Source organism: Carex rostrata, chromosome 31 (assembly GCF_964058835.1).
Source record: "Carex rostrata chromosome 31, lpCarRost1.2, whole genome shotgun sequence".
NCBI lineage: Eukaryota > Viridiplantae > Streptophyta > Magnoliopsida > Poales > Cyperaceae > Carex > Carex rostrata.
Genome location: NC_135948.1, coordinates 5,497,634 through 5,520,536, shown reverse-complemented (window position 1 = coordinate 5,520,536; position 22,903 = coordinate 5,497,634). Strand labels below are relative to the sequence as shown.

At 33.4% G+C, this 22,903-nt stretch overlaps 3 protein-coding genes across 6 annotated transcripts; 2 read left to right on the top strand and 1 right to left on the bottom strand.

Annotated features, from left to right (window-relative positions):
- The first annotated feature begins 1,584 nt into the window (after positions 1-1,584).
- On the top strand, positions 1,585-7,425 carry LOC144547594 (putative E3 ubiquitin-protein ligase RZFP34). 2 transcript variants are annotated; one of them, XM_078296277.1, is made up of 11 exons: positions 1,585-2,944; positions 3,085-3,370; positions 3,923-4,010; positions 4,273-4,365; positions 4,502-4,579; positions 4,720-4,763; positions 4,875-4,915; positions 5,005-5,087; positions 5,215-5,306; positions 6,914-7,025; positions 7,104-7,425. In XM_078296277.1, the coding sequence occupies exons 2-11, from the start codon at positions 3,288-3,290 to the stop codon at positions 7,206-7,208; spliced, it is 819 nt and encodes a 272-aa protein (XP_078152403.1). In that variant the 5' UTR covers positions 1,585-2,944; positions 3,085-3,287; the 3' UTR covers positions 7,209-7,425. The 2 variants fall into 2 exon arrangements, with proteins under 2 accessions (XP_078152403.1, XP_078152404.1); XM_078296278.1 differs by having other exon boundaries at positions 1,585-3,370.
- Positions 7,426-8,811: 1,386 nt separating this feature from the next.
- Positions 8,812-11,386, top strand: LOC144547488 (uncharacterized). The gene has a single exon (XM_078296154.1). It carries the CDS (start codon positions 8,847-8,849, stop codon positions 11,193-11,195), a length of 2,349 nt encoding a protein of 782 aa, XP_078152280.1. The 5' UTR covers positions 8,812-8,846; the 3' UTR covers positions 11,196-11,386.
- Positions 11,387-17,801: 6,415 nt separating this feature from the next.
- Positions 17,802-20,356, bottom strand: LOC144547641 (FCS-Like Zinc finger 8-like). Of its 3 annotated transcripts, none has more exons than XM_078296327.1 (3): positions 20,124-20,356; positions 18,562-19,277; positions 17,802-18,224 (listed from the first exon to the last, which is right to left on the bottom strand). In XM_078296327.1, the coding sequence occupies exons 2-3, from the start codon at positions 19,260-19,262 to the stop codon at positions 18,113-18,115; spliced, it is 813 nt and encodes a 270-aa protein (XP_078152453.1). In that variant the 5' UTR covers positions 19,263-19,277; positions 20,124-20,356; the 3' UTR covers positions 17,802-18,112. The 3 variants fall into 3 exon arrangements, with proteins under 3 accessions (XP_078152453.1, XP_078152455.1, XP_078152456.1); XM_078296329.1 differs by lacking the exon at positions 20,124-20,356 and adding an exon at positions 19,986-20,088; XM_078296330.1 differs by having other exon boundaries at positions 18,180-18,486; positions 18,534-19,277; positions 20,124-20,286.
- Positions 20,357-22,903: the final 2,547 nt, after the last annotated feature.

Sequence of the window (22,903 nt, the reverse complement as noted above, 5' to 3'; positions counted from 1 at the left end):
AGGTTATCATTAATATACTAAGAAAGCCCATGAGTGTTTAGTGTTGTTACAAGGCAACAATGAATAGAAAACATGCTACAACATAATATCCACAAAATTTTCAACGAATTGATATTGGATGCGGATGGGATTGGAGTGCTTTGGGATTGGATGTGGTAAATTCTTAATGAGCGAGTTATGTGCAAATTGGGGTATGCTTATACTCAGCTCATTAAATTAACAAGCGAGTTGTTAATGAGTTTTTAACGAGCGAGTTGAGTGAGTCATGAGCAATTTACTCACCTCTAATCCGGACATCATTTTTTTTTTACATATTACAACTATTTTTTACAGCATATTAGTGTACATTTTTTTCTTATTTAAATTGAAATTCTTTTTTTGTAAATAGTAAAAACCAATCTTTTGAAATAGTATTGAAGCAAAATAAAAAATATGCATATTTTTTATTTTATTTCAAGCTAATTAAAAATTGTTAATTATCAATTTGCTAATTAAATTTAAATTTATTTTCGGTGATTGAATAACAAGTTTATAAGTAAAATATCATTATAAAATAATAACTAATAAGTATTGTTAAGTTATTCATTTTATTAATTATACTAATAATTATTAATAAGAATAATTGTATTCATATCAAGCATTTTAGAAAAAAAAAAGATTTTTCGTAACTAATCCCACTGTATCACCTAATACCTATTTCAAAATTCTCATAAATCATAATTAATCTCGTTCGGACCCATGTCTATGGGTTTTCATTTTTTCAAAAATAGATTCTCATTTCCATCAAATCTTATCCCGTGTAATTTTTTGACGAACGAACAGGTTCGTAACATGTAGAGAAATGTATGCCTAAAATGATTCATATCATTTTGACATTGACTACATACTTTTAATTTTTAAGAAAGGATAAAATGAGAAGTTTATAAATTTAAAATGTGTTTCAATAGTAAAGGCAAAAAATTGGATAAATTTGTAATTTTTTTAATTTAGAGGAGGTAAATATGGTATTAAGAATTTTCAAGGTAAAATACGTAATATTCAGATTTTTTTTTAGGGTTATACGTAAAATTACCCTAAATTATTTGGTGGGATCTTTTGACCGTGTCAGTTCGAAAATTTGAAACCGAATCATCTACCGTGTTGCTCCACAACAGAGAAGGTCCCACAGGCAATGATTAATGCTAGTCCCTCAACCCTGATGGATGTGGGTCCATGTCAGTGATACGCAACAGGAACTGTATAATGGAATTTGTCACATAAAAGCATTCTTCAGTCAAGTTTATTTATTCCGATATGGATCAGTTCGCTTGCGTGGCGAGCAACAAATTATTGATGAGGCACGTCAGCATAAACGGCGGCAGTCCATTTTCTGAAGGGACTTGACGAGTCATCTACATCACCTCAGGTAACAGAAATTCTGCATTTATATACAGACCGTTATCTGCTTTGGCATGAATATTGAAGGTCCTCTTGCCGACCAGATTCCGATTGGACGGTCATCATTTAAATAAAAATATTCTTTTACCTCAGAGGATGTAACTCGAACCGTTGATATTTGGAAAGAACTTTCTCGAATCCAAGCTGTCGCCAGTTAATCACTTACTCTTTCCCCCCAAAAAAATCTCTCTCCATGTATAAGTAGATATTTTTCCGAGCTTGTTAAACCATCTCTGAGCTAAATAAATTCCATTGCAAGTTCTCGCAACTAAACGAGCTCCTCCTCCGATCGTTCGTGGTCTGAGATTTATTCTTCGATTCTTCGGGTTCTTTTCAATTCCTTTTTCAAATCTTAAATACATAATTTTAACGTGTAGAGTCCTGATTGTAGATTGCGTGTCCTTGTTCGCTTTTGCTGGCGAATTGCTAGCTTCGTAGGTATAGGTGAATTAGAGCATGGTTGTTTTTTTCTTTTTTGCAATTGTACTATTTAGGTTGCAAAAATAGAGCTTCAACTTTAGATTCGCATCATTGATGAATTAAACCTGTGAGAACGCTTGGTTGTCACGACGAACTAAACGGCTAGGTGGGGGAAAGATCAAGAGTAAGAATTTGGATTGAAGATTTGGCATGCAAAGTGTCATTATAAGAATATAGTCAGGAATTCAGGGTCCTGAAGAAAAGCACTTTCAAATTGATATAAAGAATCAATAAATCGATGACTTTTTGAGCTCGTGTTCTGGTTAGTTATGCTTGTCTCGAACGTATGAAATTCATACTCAGATCTCTAATGATACCAGTAAAATTATTTTGTGTTGATTTGATATGAAATTTTCTTCAAACTGCAGTTTCACACATAAAAAACTAGAAATTTCTGACCGTTCAATATGCTGTAATATCTGTTTCTTCCTCTAACTCTGACCACTCTGACCATTCTATTTCTGAAAAAAATGCCTTTCAAGAAACAGACTGAACATTTTTTTCTCTGGTTGATCAATTCTAAATAAAACAGTTATTGGGTCCGTCTAATCTATTGCCTTGGTTCTGTTTGGGTGAGTTTAGGTTTCATATTGGACAATAGTTAAAAGAGGGTAAATAAGTGGCTAACTGTTTAATTAACAGGCCCAATCCATTAACAATATGTAATATTCTAACAATAATGTATATAGTAACACCGTAAAATTTGAGTATCTGGGTCGAGTCGAGTCAAATTGAATGATAATTGGCATTCCCAGTCTAAGTTGTTGATTATCAGATGTAAAGATCAAGTTGGAGCACTGTTTGTTTTCGGATATTAAGGATGGGATCAGAGGTAGTCCTAAGTTTCTATGAAGAGATTATTGTAAGGAAAAAAGGAGAAGTAAAGAGTTTCTACGAGGGGAAGCTACATTTTGGACCATAAACATGAACTGCGTTTAAAACTCGAATATTTACTGTAAAGACAGGAAAGCTTTCGGGCTTTCTGAAGAAGAGAATCACGAAAACGGGTGCTTATATTCAGCCAAAGGTAGATCCCTCAATAGTTGGAAAAAAAATATATTGAAAGAAAAAGTAACTGAGAAGTTGAAATATTAAAAAAAAAAAAAAAGGTAATACGCTTTCCTTGGCGGCATTTGATGCTGTTTCCTGTTGTGTTTCTATTGTCAGAGAATGGTTTGGGGTGCAGTCAGAGCTGTTCAACTAGCTTCATTTGTGCTTGATGTGATTCGGTCTACACTATTAATCGCTGGTGATGATTAATTGCGCTAGAGGAATATTAGGGATGTTTTTCTTAAGTAACTTTTGCATGCAGGTTTGTTATTATATTTAATTAAAGGGAGATAAAACATAGTAAATAAAATAGGAAAAGTATGGGAGAATTGGCGGCTCAGCATGGATCTATTCAGAACTTCATCCCTCCAGAGATTCCAGACAAAGGAGTTATGCAATACGGGTAATATTTTTTTTCTCTCTTCTCCCTAAACATCAGATATGCAAAAATTTGACCCTTGGTGGTGCCTTGCATGAAATGACTTTTTTTTAGTGAACAACCCTCCCATTATAAATGGACACCATTGTCTATAGTGTTGGTTTGTGGGTTACTTCATGACTAGGGATTAGCCAATTAGAGCAAGAACTTTAGAGGCCACATGAGGAAATGAGATTTGGTAAAGGAGAAGAGAAAATTTACTATTGTTCTAAATAATAGTTGAAACGAAGTTAAGGGTTCTTGTTACCAATTCTTAATAAAGGACATAATAGACACTATTGTAGTTAATTTCTGGTCTGTTTTAATTTACTACATATTATCATCTGTTAACAAAGCAGCCAAACCCAATTGCTTTATTTTGACTCTTCTTTAAACTGCAGAATTGCCCAGGCAACTAAGAAATAAGAATAAGATTGCACTAACAATGTGTATTGGAAGCTTGATAGTCTGTATTAGTATCATTTTGTTGTTCATTAGCATTACGATCTCTCTTATATATAACATGAATAATTGTAGATGTGCTCACTACAAAAGAAGATGCAAGATAAGGGCTCCTTGTTGCAATCAGATTTTTGACTGCCGGCATTGCCATAATGAGGCCATGGTATAGTCTTTTCTAAAGTCTTTTTCATGTCTTGTTCAAGGTGATCAACATCATTTAGAGTCCATAGTTGGTCTGACTTCTTACCATTTTTAATTTATTTAATTACTTTTTGTCACGAGCTCTAGAAATGGTATGTTAGGTGAAATCCCATTGTTCTGTTCTATATAATAAGGAAAGGAAACTATCACAACAGTTTCCTAGTATTGTTAACTTTGTGTTAGTTTATTTGTTTATTTAGTTGTTGTTATATTTTGTTTGTTAGAATTCGATGGATGTGGATACGAGAAAGAGGCATGAAATTCCGCGCCACAAAATCTGCCACGTCATTTGTTCTTTGTGTGACACGGAACAAGAGGTATATTTATCTTCTAGTAGAATACTTTGTTATGGCACAAGTATTACCCACTTCTACATAATTTTCTATATGGCCTAATTCAAAGGAAAACTTGTGTGTGCCATATCCTATAATCCATTGTGTTATTTTTTTGTAGGTGAGGCAAGTGTGTATTAACTGCGGTGTGCGCATGGGCAAGTATTTCTGTGATATATGCAAGTTATTTGATGATGATGTAAGCACCATTCAATTAATATTTGTATTTCTTCTAACCTGATAGAGTTCGTCTCCATTCAATTAATATTTGTATTTCTTCTAACCTGATAGAGTTCGTCTAGCTAAATAGTTGTCATTATTTTTGTTTCATTTTTTCAGATTTCCAAGCAGCAATACCACTGCAATGGTTGTGGGATATGCAGGTATAATATCAACTCTGCGTTTACTTGGGCTTTTTTTGAATTTAGGACAAGCTCTTGTTAGGGCAAGGCTCAATCCATTTGTTATTATCCTTTTTGTTTTCTTTTGAGCAGAATTGGTGGGCGGGAGAACTTTTTTCACTGCTTCAAGTGCGGTAATACCTCTTTCTTAACCTTTTCCCTTTGTTTTTACAATTTTTCTTGTATTAGTTGACCAATAACTTGATTATTTATGTATACGTAGGTTGTTGTTATTCCACAATATTGAAGAATGGCCATTCATGCGTGGAAAAGGCAATGCATCATGACTGCCCCATTTGCTTTGAGGTGCATTTTATTTCAGTACTCTTTCTTTGTTATGGGCATATATTAATTCATTTGTAATGTTTTAATTGATAAGTTAGTGTTTTCATCTATAAGGTTCTAAATATATTTTTTTTCTCATCTTGCCAAGTATTTGTTTGATTCGAGAAATGACGTTAATGTCCTGCCATGCGGCCACACTCTCCACAAGCATTGCTTCAAGGAAATGCAGGATCATTTACAGTATGTTCCTTTCTTTTCTGGCTTTCTCATTCTTATATCCACTACTTTCACATGCCCTACAAAAATATCAAAATCTCATATATACCATTGCAAATTGAGAAATGACTCTTAGTCTCTGAAACATTGTAAACATTACTTTAACACAACTACTACAATTTCTGCAAGTTGCCTAGATGATCCTTCTTTATTATCATATTTCTATGTAAAGATACCAATCAAGAAGGTTATAGTTTATGTACTTTGGGATATGTTGTATAACCAAAATTCAGTAGTGCACATCTGTCTTTTTAGAACAAGAGCATTTGTGGGACGCCTTTAAATTGGGAGGTATTCCTCCTTCCATTTAGATGTGAATGCTTGGATATGTATGTACTTGCCTACTGATAATGTTATCGTAAAATATAGGGAAAATTTCCAGTGTACCCATACAAATTTTCAAAATAGCCAATTTTCCCATGATAACACCATAATATCCAATATCCCCATTAAAATTCAACATTCTTTCTTTTATCCCCTTTCATTTATTTAACATTTTATTTAATTATTTTAAAAACGAAAATGACAAATATGCCCTCATCTCTCTCTCCTTCACGGTATAGGCAAACCTAAAGAAAAGTATTTTCCCGATTAGAGTCTTTTAAACATTTTGAGCAGGATAGCAATGTACCAGAGTTGCTAACCATGTTGGGGTTACCTCGATGGTTTATCCCAGCTAGAACTAACCAATTTGTGGCTCTTCTGAAGAAATTGATTTCTAGGTTCTTAGCCTATAAGAAAAATTCAAAACCAAACCCTGGTCTGTTTCATATCGATCTGACACAACCCAACCTTTATAAGTAACTTGGTTCTTATAATTAACTCATAACCCCCAAAAGAGGAGAACAAATTGGGCCATGTAATCGTTGATATCAACCCAATTGCTGGCATATTCAACTGGGACCATATTCAACTATTCAAGTATTATTTAGACAACTTTCTAAAAGAAATTGAGAGTTTGATTGAGCCCAGAAAAGAGATGGATGATAACTGGTAAATAATTAGTTATACAGTAATTGTTATAACATTTAATCATGGATGGCAGTAAGCAATTTTATCATTTATGGATGGCAGTAAGCAGTAACCCAAAACCCTAAACCTGTCAGGGTTCTCCTTGCATGTAACTATCCTGTATTTGTACGTTGCGAACTGTGAACTCTTCTGTTTATGTATACACTATACAGTGAAAGAGAAGGAGAAAGAGAGATGAAAGAGGAGGGTATATTTGTCTTTTGCATTTTAAAAATAATTAAATGAAATGTTAAATAAATGAAAGGGGATAAAAGAAATAATGTTGAATTTTGATGGGGAAATTGGATATTATGGTGTTATTATGGGGAAATTGGCTATTTTGAAAATTTGTATGGGTACACTGGAAATTTTCCCTAAAATATATATCATATCTGGGTACAATACTCATATATAGAAGCTGATAAAATGTTTTAATGTTGTAGCAGTACATATTTTATTTCTCATTTTGGTAGGGATGTTTGGATGTTTTGACATTTTGCCAAGGAAATTGTGATATTGCCTCATATTTATATGATAGTTTTGTATCAAATAATGATCAGGTATGTGTGCCCTTTATGCTCAAAATCAGTATGTGACATGTCAAAAGTTTGGGAGAAACTCGATGCAGAGATTGCAGTACTACCAATGCCTGAGTTGTACCAAAACAAAATGGTATGCATTTTTCCTTTTGCAAATATAAAGGTTTTCAGATGATTCTTTCTTTTACTGAAAACCAAATTTGTCATGCAGGTACCGATACTTTGCAATGACTGTGGGATCATGTCAGAAGTGCAGTTCCATGTACTTGCACAGAAATGCAGTAATTGCAAATCATATAATACTCGCAAGATTTGAGCTCTTTTTTATTCTGTGATCCTTTTGAATTAAATTCCTTTCTTGGCGGCATTTTAATCATACTTAAGTATGATTTTCTTTTTTGTTGAGGAAAAATCTATCAGTTGATCTACTAAAAGCAGATGTTTTCCATCTGAACTCTCTATCTTAAATTTCGATCAATAATGTACTTCATTCAACATCAGTTGATCTACTAAAAGCATTGTTTCATATACAACTTTGTGCCTCAAGTTTTGACAAATAGATTTGTTGTACGTCTTCTGTTCTGAGGTTTTACATCTGAATTTGTCTTATAGATCGTTTGTTTCATCACTCGAACCACCTCCGATTCATTCTAATTTACTTAATCAACTGTTGTATCGATTTTGCATTTTTAGGATTTGTTAGCCATTTGAGGTAAATCACTCATAAAATAATGCAATTATGGAGTTGTGCACTGAGTATCTACTCTGCGAAAGATTAAGGAGAGTGAGGAAAAGAAAGAAGCTTTTCTATATTTCGTTATGGAGTTCCGAGTTCATACGTGTCCGCATTGTTTGTTAAGGCTTGAAATATACTTATTTGATTTTGTCAAACAGGGTCCACGGGGACCACGACGTGCTTAATTATAGAATGTACCAGAAACCTGGTCTTGCCAGGGTATCCTATTTTTTTAATTGACTAGCGCCGAAACACTTTTTGCAGAGTGGTCCTTTGTTCGGCCTTTGTAATTCAAAAAATTTTGCAGACGACGAACGCTGGTGTTGTTGTTTGTGGATCTCTGTCTTGGTTCAACAGACAATACGTGCAAATGAAATAAATGTTGAAAAGAACCTTCTTCTTCGCAGGGGCGGATCCACTGTAGCACAGGGGGGGTCAGCTGACCCCCGCTGGATTTTCAAAAATAGTGCTAAAAATCTGCTTTTTGGGCCTCTGCCCCTCCCAGGAATTCAATTTGCCCCTCTATGGTCCAATATAATTTATCTGCAGTCAGTCTGGAGCGGGAGCCCATCTAAATTGGCGGAGCCCAAATTGGAAACTAGCGGAGGAGGCGCTGAGGAAATGGCGGAGCCCAAATTAATTTGAATTGTCTGTAATTGGTGGAGCCCAATTTTATTTATTCGAATTGCATATATTTGGCGGAGCCCAAATTAATTGTGCAAATGACAAATCTATTCGAATCAGCTGCATTGCTTTTAGCGGAGCCCAAAAATTTATTCGAATTGCGCAACTCTCTCTCTCTGAAGACGACGGCGACGACGCAGCAAAATTGAAAGCGACGCAGCAAAATTGAAAACGACGCAGGCACGCAGCTCTCGCCCTCTGAAAACGAAATCAATGCAGCTCCTGAAAACAAAATCGATGCTAGCAGCTCTCGCCCTCTCTCTGAATCTCATAATCTAAATGGACGGCTCACAGCTGAACTGAGGCAGTGAGGCGGATTGAACTCTAATTTACAAGAATCTCACGGTAAATTAATCTATGATTCCCTCTCTTACTCAAATTAGGATAAATTGATTCATGAAATTAATTTGTTCATGGAATTAGAATAAATTGATCATGATAAATTGGTAATGGTAATTAGGGTTTAGGGTTTACTTGAATTAAGGTTTAGGGTTTAACTTGATTTATTTTTTTCAAATTTATAGGGTAAAAGAAATGGACAAGTTCTATCAGAGGGTACCTAAACGTCCGTTTGATTCATCTTCGAGTTCTAATTCAATAAATGAGGTTATTAGTGATGAACAAGATCCTCCTTCTGATCCTGCTCAAAGAAAACCTATATTGGATTATAATCCAAATGAGCGTGATCGTATCCGTCGATATTACCTAATCGAGGGGCATGGCCCATGTCAACCTCACAACCATGTTTTCCCCCAAAGAAATTTTAGTGGTGCAATGAGAAGATTTAACCCCTCTTGGTTTGGTCTACACAAAGTTTGGTTGGAATATAGCATTGAAAAGGATGCGGCCTTTTGCCTCTGTTGCTATTTATTTAGACCGGAAAATCTTGGTTCAGGTGGAGGGACTAACTTTGTAGGAGAAGGTTTTAGAAATTGGAAAAAGGCCACAAAATCTTTTGAGGAGCATGTTGGTGATTCTCTCTCTTGGCACAATCAGGCTCGAAAGAAATGCTTAGATTTGATGAACCAAGCACAAAGCATTCGTGCTGTGGTGAACAAACAAACTGTTAGACAAGAGAGGGATTATCGAATGCAGTTAGGTGCTATTGTAGATTGTGTTAAATTCCTTTGCAGGCAAGGTTTGGCATTTCGCGGACATGACGAGTCCGAAAGCTCTTTTAATGAAGGAAATTTCCGTGAACTTTTGAGATTTTTAGGAGATCATAATGAAGAAATAGATAAGGTGATTTTTGATAAGGCTCCCCAAAATCTAAAGTTGATTGCACCTGAGATCCAGAAGGATATAGTCAATGCTTGTGCAGAGGAGACAACTAAGGATATAATTGCAGAGCTTGGAGATGAATTGTTCTCGGTTTTAATTGATGAGGCAAGAGATGCCTCAACCAAAGAGCAAATGGCGGTTGTTATTCGGTTTGTGAACAAGAGTGGTTCTGTTGTCGAACGGTTTCTAGGTATCGTTCATGTTTCCGATACTACAGCGTTGTGTTTGAAGGCGGCACTTGAGAATTTATTTGGCAAGCATGGTCTATCTCTCTCTCGATTGCGTGGTCAAGGTTATGATGGAGCTAGTAACATGAGCGGGGAGTTCAATGGTCTCAAAGCATTGATCATGAATGAGAATGAGTCTGCATACTACGTGCATTGCTTTGCCCATCAATTGCAACTAACTCTCGTTGCGGTAGCGAATAATCATGCTCAGGTTGGATTATTTTTTCAAATGGTTGCTAGATTGCTCAATGTTACTGGTGGATCTTGTAAAAGACGTGATCAATTGCGTGATGAGGCGAGAATTAATGTTGTGGAAGCTATTTCAAGTGAAGAGATAGTAACCGGAAGTGGTTTGAACCAAGAATCGAGCCTTGCACGTGCCGGTGATACCCGATGGAGTTCTCATTTCAACACTTTAAATAGTTTGGTGGTACTATTTTCACCCACGTTTAGGGTAATTGAGCAAATAGAAATGGATGGGTCAACATGGCAGCAAAGGTCAGAGGCGCGTGGATTACGTAGAGAAATACAAAATTTTGAATTTGTATTTGTGTTGCTTCTCATGAGGGATACATTAATCATCACGCATAATCTATCGCAAACCTTGCAATGCAAAAGTCAAGATATGGTGAATGCTATTCGGTTGGTGAATATTGCTAAACAACGCTTGCAACACATGAGGGATAGTGGTTGGGAATTATTATTAAAAAAAGTATGTGCATTTTGTGAGAAACACAGTATTAAAGTTCCAAGTATGGAGGAAGAGTACTTCGATAACCCAAGGTACCAAACAGGCACAACTAATTTGCATTATTATCGTGTGGATCTTTTTAACACAGTTATTGATATGCAATTGAAGGAACTTAATGATAGATTCAACGAAACAAATACTCAACTTCTTATTTGTATGTCATGTTTAGATCCGAGAAACTCTTTTTCAGCATTTGACATAGAAAAGTTGGTTCAATTAGCTCAATTCTATCCTTCTGATTTCAACCAATTTGAGCTTCCCATCCTAAATAGTCAATTGGAGAATTACATTTTGGATGTGCAAGATGATAGAGTTTTTTTGGAGGTAAGCACTATACTTGAACTTTCTGAAAAAATGGTGAAAACGAATAGGCACAATGCTCATCCCTTGGTTTACAAGTTAGTGAAATTGGGATTGATATTACCGGTAGCTACAGCTAGTGTCGAAAGGGCATTTTCGGCAATGAATATTGTGAAAACCAGTATGAGAAGTAGAATGGGAGATCAGTGGATGAACGATTGTTTGATTACTTTTATTGAGAAGGATTTGTTCAAGAGGGTGAGCAATGAAAGAATTATGGAAAGGTTTCAAAACATGAAGGCTCGTCGAGGAATCCTCATTTAGAAGTGTTGTTTTTTAATATGTAAAAGGATATTAGAAGTGTTATTTTTATCATGTAAGATTGTCTTATTTTTTGTTGTTTTTTTTTATGTTGGATTATTGATTTCGACATTTAGAAGTGTTGTTTTTTTGTTGTGTTGGTATGTTTTTTTTGTTATGTTGAATTATATCCTACTAGCTAATGGGTTTGAATCCAATAAGCTAATTGAATTCGATTACTGACCCCCCCTGACAGAAATCCTGCATCCGCCCCTGCTTCTTCGTAATCTTAATTAATAACTGATCAAACCGTTGCCAGAATTATAGTTTCTCTATGGTTAACGCTGTGTATATATATTGTGCAGTATAGAGACCGATTTATTATATACGATGGCTTGAAAATAAAGTAGTTTAATTGCATTCAAATTTGTGTTGACGACGACGAATCTTAAATTGTAGCAAATACGCTACCGCTTTATCTAATATATTTGTAACTTCATTTTTGGGAATAATTTTTCATATACCCTTCTTCTTATTTACCTTTTAAATCTTTAATTTCTCTTATTTACTTCTCAACTTGTTATACTGCTTTTTACTTGCCCTTTCTCTAATTAATCTTTTTACTTAAATTATAAAAACTCCTTAATTTATATATGCTTTAAAATAAAAGACAAAATTACCCTTTGTTCTTTCTCTTGAAGTGCAAAATGAATTCCAGCCAAAATACAACATTTCTTTCATATTTTGCAATGAAGGTAGTCAGGTACGCTAAATCTATGACTTGGCCTTAGTATCTACAACACTAACACCGTACACGCACCAAAAAGAAAAAGATGAATTACTCCCTCTAATGCTGAGTTTGAATTTTTTGTGGCTTCGCAGAGTTAATTAATCTCAATGTTTAGAAGTCGTGGGATAGACTCGCTTTTAGGATAAAGTTCTCCATTTTCGAGTGTTAAGCATATCAAAGATAAAAGAAGTTTTGTCACAGCCAAAAGCTCCATAAATTGCACAAGACCTCATTTCAGCTTTATCTCTTCTATAGTCCTTGCGCAACTATTGAAGCTGAGCTTATATGGGAGAAATTCCATTGCATATAGGGGTCTTGCTGGCCTATGAATACACACACAGAGTTGGACTACGTTGCTTCGCGAAGTAAAATGAGTGTTTTACTTCACGTCTATATCTTCAATTCTAAAGTTCAAAATGTCGATCCGAACCGTTCAAGTTTATCACTATATTAAATTGTGCTTGGAGACCAAATTTTATATTTTTTGAAATTTTTTTACTATTTCTTTAGAATATTTTAAAATTGCTGTTTTCGATGGTCCAGAATTTTCTGAAAAACAGTGATATTAAAAAATTCTTAAAAAAATGTCAAAAAAAAATCCAACAAATATAAAATTTGGTCTCCAAGTACAATTTAATATGGAGATCAACTTGAACGGTTCAGATCGACGTTTTGAACTTTAGAATTGAAGATATAAACGTAAAGTAAAATACTCGTTTTACTTCGCAAAATACCATAGCCCAACTCTCTCTCTCTCTCTATATATAGAGCAAAACTAAGGTGTGATGTGCTCACCAGGAGGGGTTGGTGAGCACACCAAAAACCTATTGGATTGATTTCGAACTATGAATCCAAACCGTTGAAATCCATATACTTCGTGAGTGATGCATGTACATGCAAAAATTTGTAAGTTTTGAATTTATTTAGCACATGGTCAAGCGGTCAAAACAATTAACATTTTATAAGTTATTTTTTTTAATTGTTTTTTGTATTAATTTTTTATTTTTTTTGACCACTTAAATGAATTCGAGACTTTAAAAATTTTGTATGTATGCATCACTCATGAAGTACTTAGATTTCAACGGTTTGAATTCGTAGTTCGAAATCAATTCGATAGTCTTTTGGAGGTGTGCTCACCAACTCCTCTTGGTGAGCATATCACACCCTAGTTTTGCTCATATATATAGATATTTCAGTTTTAGTTTCTTAAGTGCATAATGCACTTAAAACAGAGGTGCTTACCTTGAATCTGTTTTAAATTAAATAATAACTTAGCCCATGCCGATACTTCAGGAATTAGCGGCTTGTGAAAACCATACCAGTATTGGTGCTGGTGATAGATCACAGTATTTTTTTTTGCTTTTAATCTTAATTGAATTTGCAATAGAATCTAGTTAGAGATGATTTGACAATGAAGACACATCACATGCCTAAATTTTGAGTTCATATCGCTCCGCTCATTGCTCCCGATATCTCTTATTTGACAAGTCATAGAGCACAGCAAAGGTGTTCTTCTTTCCATTGCATTACACGAGAGTCATGTTGTATCAATATATCTTCTTTGCCTTTTGGCTGATATCTTTTGCTACAGTTTGTTCTTCTACTGCTTGGTGCTTGCTCTTGCTTCTTAGGATTGGTATATCCATTTTGTGCTTCAAGAGAAAGAACAAAGGGTAATTTTGTCTTTATTTTCAAAGCTTAGATAAAGAAAAGAGTTTTCATAATTTAAGTGAAAGGTTAATAAAAAAAAGACAAATAAGAAACAATTTAACAAGTTGAGAGGTAAATAAGAGAAATTAAAGATTTGAGGGGTAAATAAAAAGCTGTAAGAGTTTTGAAGGATATATGAAACATTATCCCTATAAGGAAGTCAAGGAGACGAAAATTAAAAATCTACAAATTCTGAGAATTGAAGATATTGCATAATGTATGTGATATTATTGTGAGTTCGTAAACACAATATGCAATTCTGTCTCTGTAAGAAATCGATCTATATATGTACAATTATATTTGTTGACCACTCCACCATAATGATTGGTAAAACATGTATGAAAATGAAGGAAGGCTACTGCACCATGGTTTCACGTACAAGGCATCTGATTACAACTTCAAACCTGTCCAGGCTATAACTGACAAGCAAAAAAGGAATAAAATAAAGGTCAGCAATGGCCAATGGTATGTAGAGTGGAAAAAACGTAACGTGCCATGCCGTGGCATGACTAACACGCCGTGATTTTGATTTCATGCCGTACCGTGCCGTGACTAAGTGAACAGTGACCCGTGCCGTGCCATGACCAAAATGTTGAGGAGTGGTCATGGCACGCGAGTCACGTGACCCGTGCCGTGTCCAAACGTAACCAGTCACGGTTCTCACGTTTAACTATTTTTTTCATAATTTAAATTAGTTTATACAAGATTCATCATTTGATTAAGACCTAACGGTCCTAATTACACGTGACTCGCGTGATTACGTGCCGTGCCGTGCCGTGCTAAATTTTCTACAAACTGATCACGGCACGCAACAGTAACACGTGCCATGCCGTTCCGTGACAGAGCCAGCTCCACCATGCCATTTTTCCCACTCAGAGCATGTCCTTTCTGAAATTATGCATGGTTAATCAAAGGTATAACAGTGAAACACAGAGAACAATAATAATTTGAGAGTTTTGATCATCATTTCATTATGTTCAAATAAGGTCCTTCATGAAATTGGGCTTATTTGTATAATCAACAGGTGATGGTAAAACCTTCCAGTCTCATTCAAAGACCTAAATTAGTGGATTTGTGGTTAGGATTCTTTGTTTAAACACTTTTTTCCTCTCTCTCTCTCTCTCTCTCTCATTAAAGTAAAAGGCCTCAGGCAAATGAAATGTGTAAAATTTGTGGCACGATAACAACATGTAAATGTTAGCAATATGTGATTAGACTGGACATGGAATTTAGTGTGTTAACAGAAAACATTAAAATTGAGGTACGCGTTCGTAATAGTATTAAAACAAAAAACATCAATTCTCAAATAATTCAATTCTGGCAGAAATGTTTTTTAGTCCCGACTCCAGTGTCCTATACAATGAAAAGATTCCCTTTTGGAATTTATTTTGTTTAAGTCTATGGATAATTTTAATAGATTGCGATGGAAATATGGAATGTACCCACAAGGCAACAGTATTCTGACAGTCTATCTGTTTGGATGTGACATAGACGCTAATTATAATGGTTTTTTTTGGAGCTTATAGTTGCTCCAATAAAATAAAATAAAAATAAAAGAAGTTACAAATTACGTTTTTTGTGTGTAGAAATCAAATATGTTTGTTCACAGACTTGACATGTTTAGTTGTTACGAAATTATTTACAATGAGATTTTTCTGATACAGAAATTTATAAATTAATTTACAAAATTTTATACTTATTAGTATGCACGGAAATATGACAAAAATATGCTAAAATGATTGCTTGATATATTTGTGGAAAATACTTATCATTTAAAAAAAAAAAAAAAGGAATCAAATACCTTGCCAACACGGTGCATCAATCCGTCAATTCATTATCTGGACGGTCATGATTGAAATATGGAGAATATTTGAATTTTTAGAAGGCACAACCCATACTCTCCATACTTCAATCATAATCGTTCAGAAAATTTGGTACCAAAAGAACAATGTATACTAACACGCTAGAATCAAAATTAAATAAATTAAATAAAGTTAATAAAAAAAATTCTGAAAATATTTAAATTGTAAAATGATGGAACTTACGAAGTAAACACTAATTACTAATTTAAGTTTGAAGTATTGTGTTTAATTTTTGTTATATATTTTCTTGTTTTTATTAGGCCATGTATTCGACACCGACATTTTTATTTTTACTCAATTAAAAAAATAATTTAATAATAATAACCATGATCCAAGAACATTATTAAAACTACCCAACCCGTGGAATTTTTCCACGGTCCAACCTCTTCTTTTTTTTTTTTACAAAACATAATTTTTTATTTTTTGAATTAAAATATTAGAAATGTTGAATATATTTCTTTAAAAATAGATGAAATACAATATAATTTAATTTATTAGAAAGACTGTAACAAATAACTCGGATCAATATTTTTCACGGTTGTAAGAAAAATTAATATATTTCTTTGTGTTATTGGAAAAAAAAATAAAAATACTTACATTCTGAGTTATTGATCCCAGTTCAAAAGTCACTTCTAGGTAATTCAGAAAATATTGTGATCTTTTTAATACATTTAATTTATAAAAAGTTGTATCTATTTTTGAAAAAAATAAAAACTTTAATTTATTTAATAATTATTTTTCAAAAATAATTCTCAAAATAGATATAATTTTTTATAAATTAAATGTATTAGAAAGATCACAATATTCTCAAAGTGACTTTTGAACCGGGATCAATAACTCAGAATCTAAGTATTTTTATTTTTTTCCAATAACACATAAAGAAATATATTTATTTTTCTTACAACCGTGAAAAATCCGGCCAGAAAAATATTGATCCGAGTTATTTGTTACAGTCTTTCTAATAAATTAAATTATATTGTATTTCATCTATTTTTAAAGAAATATATTCAATATTTCTAATATTTCAATTCAAAAAATAAAAAATTCTGTTTTGTAAAAAAAAAAAAAAAAAAAAAGAGGTTGGAACCGTGGAAAAATTCCACGGGTTGGGTAGTTTTAATAATGTTCTTGGATCATGGTTATTATTATTAAATTATTTTTTTAATTGGGTAAAAATAAAAATGTCGGTATTCGACATAATGATCTTTCAATAAAAAGATTATTGTTTTCGTTGAAGAAAACAATGTTACATATAAAGAATCTAAACAAATTAAAATAATAGCCACAAACAAGCCTTTTAATCTTGGTAGTACAATGAGTCGGTGATTTAAATGCAAGATAAAAGAAATTAGTTGGCCGTTGGTTCCCGATATAATTTTAAGCTAAAATCTAATGATTTTGAGAAGAGGAGCAAAGTTTCTGAAGTTCGAACCAGACCTTTTTTTTAAACCTTGGCAGTGGCTGATCAAGCCAGACTATGTTAATGTTACGTCGTCTTGTTTTTTCTTTGCTACGTCTTTTTTTTTTTTTAAAGGTTAGAGACTATATGACGACAGTAGTTCGTTATCACGAGTTGAGGTCAGTTTGAACTCGTTATGAGCTAGCTCGTTCGAGTCACAAGCTAGCTAACTTTAAGAGTCCGAGATGAAATCTTAGCTTGAAATCATCACAAACTGGATTGAGTTATCTCATGATTTGACGAGTTAGATTTGGCTGAATCTTGTTTTAAGAAGAAAATAAATTTTATATTTTTTAGACCGAAATAAACAATAAATGTACACACAAATTTATATCTAGCTGAACTAGCGAGCAAACTAGATCCTAGCTTGAACTCTTTAATTTTGGACCGAACTAATAACAAACTGGCTCATTAATATCTCAGTTCAGTAACGAGCTAATAGCTATTAGCGAGTTAGATACGAGTCACGATCGAACCACAAGCTACGAGCTTTTTCGCCACCCCTAACAATACGAGATTGTGGGGAGAGCACTGCAGGGTTTTGTTTCCTTTTTAATGTTATAGCGTGCCTTTCGGGTGTTAAATTCTGCCCTTGATTTACTGAATCTTTAGCTTGATCTTTTTTTTTGTTTACTTATTTTAATGAAATGTTTAGCGGTCACTGCTAACTTCAGGAGAAGGTTGCATAGAGACTTTGCTTGAAAGGAACACGCTTCTGTGGTACATAACATTATTTTCCGGGTAGCTGAGAAGGCATGAAATATATTGCTGATACAAAGAAAAGAGAGGAGGTATATTATATATAATATAGCAAAGATAAAATATATATATATATTACCAGGTCATAACCATGTCGAAGAACCTCTCATTCTTAGGAATACATATAATAATAAGAGCCCAAAAAATAGGAAAAAAAAAAGATACATTTCCGTTCAGTAAATATGTAGAACGGAAATCATATTTCCACTCAAAACAAAGAGGGGAAAAAGGTTAAAAAAAAAATACAAAAATAGGATTAAGAAATTGCAAAATAAAGAGATCACTAATGGCTGCAAGAGATAAACAGGAACAGCTCATTTCATGATCGGACACAAATTTGCAATTTTGGGAATTTATCCAATTATTCAGCCAAATTTGTTAAGCTAAGCGACTCATCCATCATCACTGCGTCTTCTATTTCCTCCCCTATATAATAGGATCTGCATTCCTGGGTACAAAATGCCTTCTCACCCCTACAAATTTAGACGTGTATTTTAAATATAAGGTCATTGATGAAACATATAAAATATATAGTCATAGTTAACTCTACTAAACACTGCTATGAAATAGTTGTTCAAGAAACAATACTCTAAATAGGATCTATATGGTGCTTGATCATGTCTTCAGACAAAAGATCTTTAAGTATTGGTACCAAACAAGCTTATTCTATACCAATCATGTGGCATTTGTTTGAATTTTAAGTATGAGAATCCCTAATCAAACAAACTATTATTTCTAATCTGGATGCTTCGCCAAAGTGACTGAAAATATACAAAGAAAACAATAAACTAGAGAAAGAAAACCACTTACAGGTACATGTAAATATCCTTCCCTTCTGGCAATTTTTTGTTGCAATATCCACAGATTTTCAAAAAATTGCCAGAGGCTTCAAATTGGGAGCTTTCAATGGGCTCAATCGACCAAAAGGTATTATGCTCAGGTGGGGAGCCCTTGGGCGGCTCCAAAATGCAATCCCCAAAAATGTGGGTTTTTGTTGGAACCAGCCCGTGAGTTGTGATACAGGTGTAATCCTCCGATTCTGCTATCTCGCTCATGGAAAGGGGACTCGAAACTTGATCTATTTTCATCTCAAAGCTCTCGGCTTTGTGCGGTTCGGGTAACAGATCCAAGTTTGGTTTCTTAAATTCAGACCCGATAAGCACCTTTCTGCTACCAACCTGTGAATTTTCTTCCTTTAAGACATCGATCAAGCCCAGACCCACCTTGCTTGAATCCCAAGTCTTTGGTTTTGATTCGACATTTGGAGATTTTGGGGACATGAGAGAGAAGCTACCAAGGTTAGAAAAGGTTTTTAGATCTAATGGGGAAGTCGGGCTCCAAGCCAAATCGGGGTCTATACCCTTTGAGCTCAGCCTTACAAACAGACCCGAAACCCGGAAAAATGTAGCCTTCTGGGAGAGAGAATCAGATGATGAGTTGAGAGTTTCTGACATCATTTGATCTGCTTTAATTTGATCTTTCTCGATTGCTTTAGTTATCTTCCTAAGCATTTGAAGAAGAAATCCCTGAAAATTTTGAATGATAATATTTTGAATTAGAATTTCAAGAGACGATACTTAGATGGAAAGGATCTAAAATAAATAAATGATATGAATTAAATGCTACAATAAATTCTTGCAAACAAAACCCCTTCTTTACCAGAGAGTCGCTTTCTAGAAGCTAACAGAGAGATAATAGAGTATCAAATGAGCCCACAGGCTCTCTTTTCTTTTCTTTTCTTTTCTTTTCTTTTCCTTCGCTTTTTCTTTTTTTAAAACAAGTGTAAATTATTAACCTTTTCATTTTATTTTCCATTATTTTCCATTTTTTGAACTTGAATGAATCCACAAGCAATCTACGCAGGTTTGCAAAACTAGTATCAATAAATAGACACTTCAACAAAGATTTGATTTCTGATCAACTTAAAAATCCTTAAAAAAAAAGGAAAGAAAAATGAAACAACAATATATAATGCCTTCAACCAACTAAAGCACTGGTTACCTATAAATAACCAAGGATATATATATTTTACCAGTGTGGCTTCCCAAATAAAGTTATTTTTATTTTAGACAAACAAAGGCACAATTTGACAAAGGGTAAATAAAGGAAAACAGATTCATCACCTATACAAATTAATCCCAAAAACAAACAAAAACGCTTGTCGAAGAATAAACAAATAAACCAAACATTTAAGTTCGATCATAAATAAACCAAAGATTTAAGCTTCGCCGGACCTAATGTGAAACCATCGGAGACCCAACACATCAAAATCCCCAAATGTATCACCTTTATACAAATTGATTTTGATTTCTAAAAGGAATGAATCGATGCTAGAGGGAAAATAGAAAAAGAAAAGGAGAAAAAGATGAAACCTCGCTTTTGCGCTTTTTCCGAGAGAGCGGTGGAGTCGTCGCTCATGGAAAGAAACCCTGGGAAGAAGAAGAAGACTTGGAGTAGAAATATAGGATTTAGAGAGAAATAGTGTGAAGGGAAAGTTTCTTCGCTCTCTCTCTCTCTCTCTCTCTCTCTCTCTGTCTTTGTTTCTCTCTCTACTTTTTTCTGTGTACAAGTGTCAGTGGTCAGGTGACATAAAAACAGAGAGAGAGAGAGAGGTGGCGTGGTTTGCCAAGGACACCTCTTATTCATAGCAGGCCCGAAATTTAATAAAAAAAGAGGGGCCTAAAGCGTAAAGTAATCATTACTAAAGTTCTTTCTTTTCTTTTTATATAATATAATGGACATTTTCATGTTGCCCAAGTGCTTTCACTCAATTAAAGTTCAAAATGATTTATGCACAGGCCATTATTGATTTTGCAGTAATAATTTTTGAGTGGGAATCTTTCATAATAAATTATTTTTATAATATTTAACACTAAAAATGTTATAATACTTTATGTATATCATATTAATAAAGAGAGTGGCTAAGCTCAAATCGTTTGTTCCTGGACTCAGGAACAAACGATTCGGTTCTCCTATTTCCGAAGTTCAAATGGCCGATCCAAACCGTTAGATGTTTAATCTATATTAAAATGTGCTTGGAGACAAAATTTTATATTTTTTGGAATTTTTTTACTATTTATTAAGAGGGTTTGAAAGTTGCTGTTTTTATTAAAATTCTGCACCATAAAAAAACAGCGATTTTCAAACCCTCTTAATAAATAGTAAAAAAATTTCAAAAAATATAAAATTTTGTCTCCAAGCACATTTTAATATAGATTAAACATCTAACGATTTGGATCGGCCATTTGAACTTCGAAAATCAGAGAACTGAATTGTTTGTTCCTGAGTCCAGGAACAAACGATTTGAGCTTAGCCATTCTCATTAATAAAATATAATGAAATTTAATATAAGTATTACAGTTGATCAGATTATTTGGAATTTATAAAGGTCCATATTTAACGATGTTTAATCAAATAACAATGGTATTTAAATTGTATGAAAATTAATATGAAATAAATTTATAAGCCTAAAAATATGTTTATATATTTTGAAATTCTGTAACCCAATTCAAGAAGAGTTGTTAAGATTGTCAGATCAAGCCCTGTCAACAGATTTCAAGTTTTTTATTTCTATAATTTGACGATACAATCATATGAAATATTCATATCTATATAATTATGAGGAGCATTAAATGCCTTTATTTTTTGTGCTTTCATTATGCCTCTATTTTTTAAAATTTTAATAACTCAAGATTTAAAACTTAAAAGTCAAAATAAAACGTTAGATATAACCTATGTTATTTTATCTATGTGCTCATAAAAAAATTATCACATTTCAATTTTGTTTTTATGTGAATTAATAAGTTCAAAAATTAATGTCTAGAAATCATCCAAATTAGTGCATTTTTTACAAGCTCTTGATGACAATCAAAATAAAATTAAAATGTCATAATTTTTTACATGTGCATAGATAAAATGATGGAGATCATATCCAACGGTTTTATTTTGACTTTTAAGTTTTAAATTTTGAATTATTAAAGTTAATGGAGGCATTTGAACCCTCCTCTATAATTATTTTGATAATAATATTACGTTTCATTATAAGTTATGAGAGTTAAAATGGTGATTTTATGTCATCTCATCCAAGCTAAGTCGAATTGATAAGATGAACATAATTCAGATAAAAAATTATAAATCAATTATTATGAAATTAAGTGAAGACTCAAATCAATTATAAATCAATTCTTTTTTGGGATCGACTACATCTTATATTTGTCATATCTTATTTTATGACTGGTACTTGACATAATATATTCCCGAATATAAAAATACATAATCCTTATAATATTCTTTAATTGAAAACGTGATGTCCATAAGGATGCCAAACAAAAAAGAAAATGATGTTACGTGATAAATTAATGTGTGCATCATTTTCATAAGACTTTTTCCACATAAATCATATCAATTAACAAAAAAACCTACATGAAACATCTTACAAAGTTTATAATTTACAATTATTTGAGGACCGATTAGAAAAAGGTACCGTAAACTGAAAATAGCAAAAACTGTTCAAGACCCTTCTGGTGCGTTCATGAATACAAATATGTGGAATCAGTTTGGGTCCATAGCCATCGGACTCAAATTGGTTCCAACGGGTTTCTTCACCGTCAGATTTGTTTTAGAATTCGTGTCCGCAATTTCGCATCTGCTTTAAAATCCGTACACATAAATCCTAAAGCAAATTCGATGGTGAGAGAACTTGTTGAAACAACTTTGGGTCCGGACCCAAGCTGTTTCCGTACTGACCTACTGAGGCTTGTGTTTATAGACTAGACTAGAGAGCATCATAGGATTCTGAAAATGTCAAATAAAGCCTCATAAATCTCAGTTTCAGACCAAACTTATTCCCATTTATTAGTGATTTCGGATCCCAAAAACAATTTGATCCAACAACCACATAAATCATTTTATTGGTCCGTATCTTCTCTGCTGCTCGCAAATTTGATCTTCTGTAACCAATTGCTAGCAAATCATGTGTAAATTTCAATTTTGGCAAGTATATATATATATTAAAAAAAAATAGAATTTGTACACTCACTCTAAGGACAAGTGTATATTTCAAGTTTATGTTGGAATATGGAATTTGATTGTTTCATGAACAATTTGAAATTTTTTTTTTTCTTTCTTCTATCAATTCGTGATATTTTTCTCT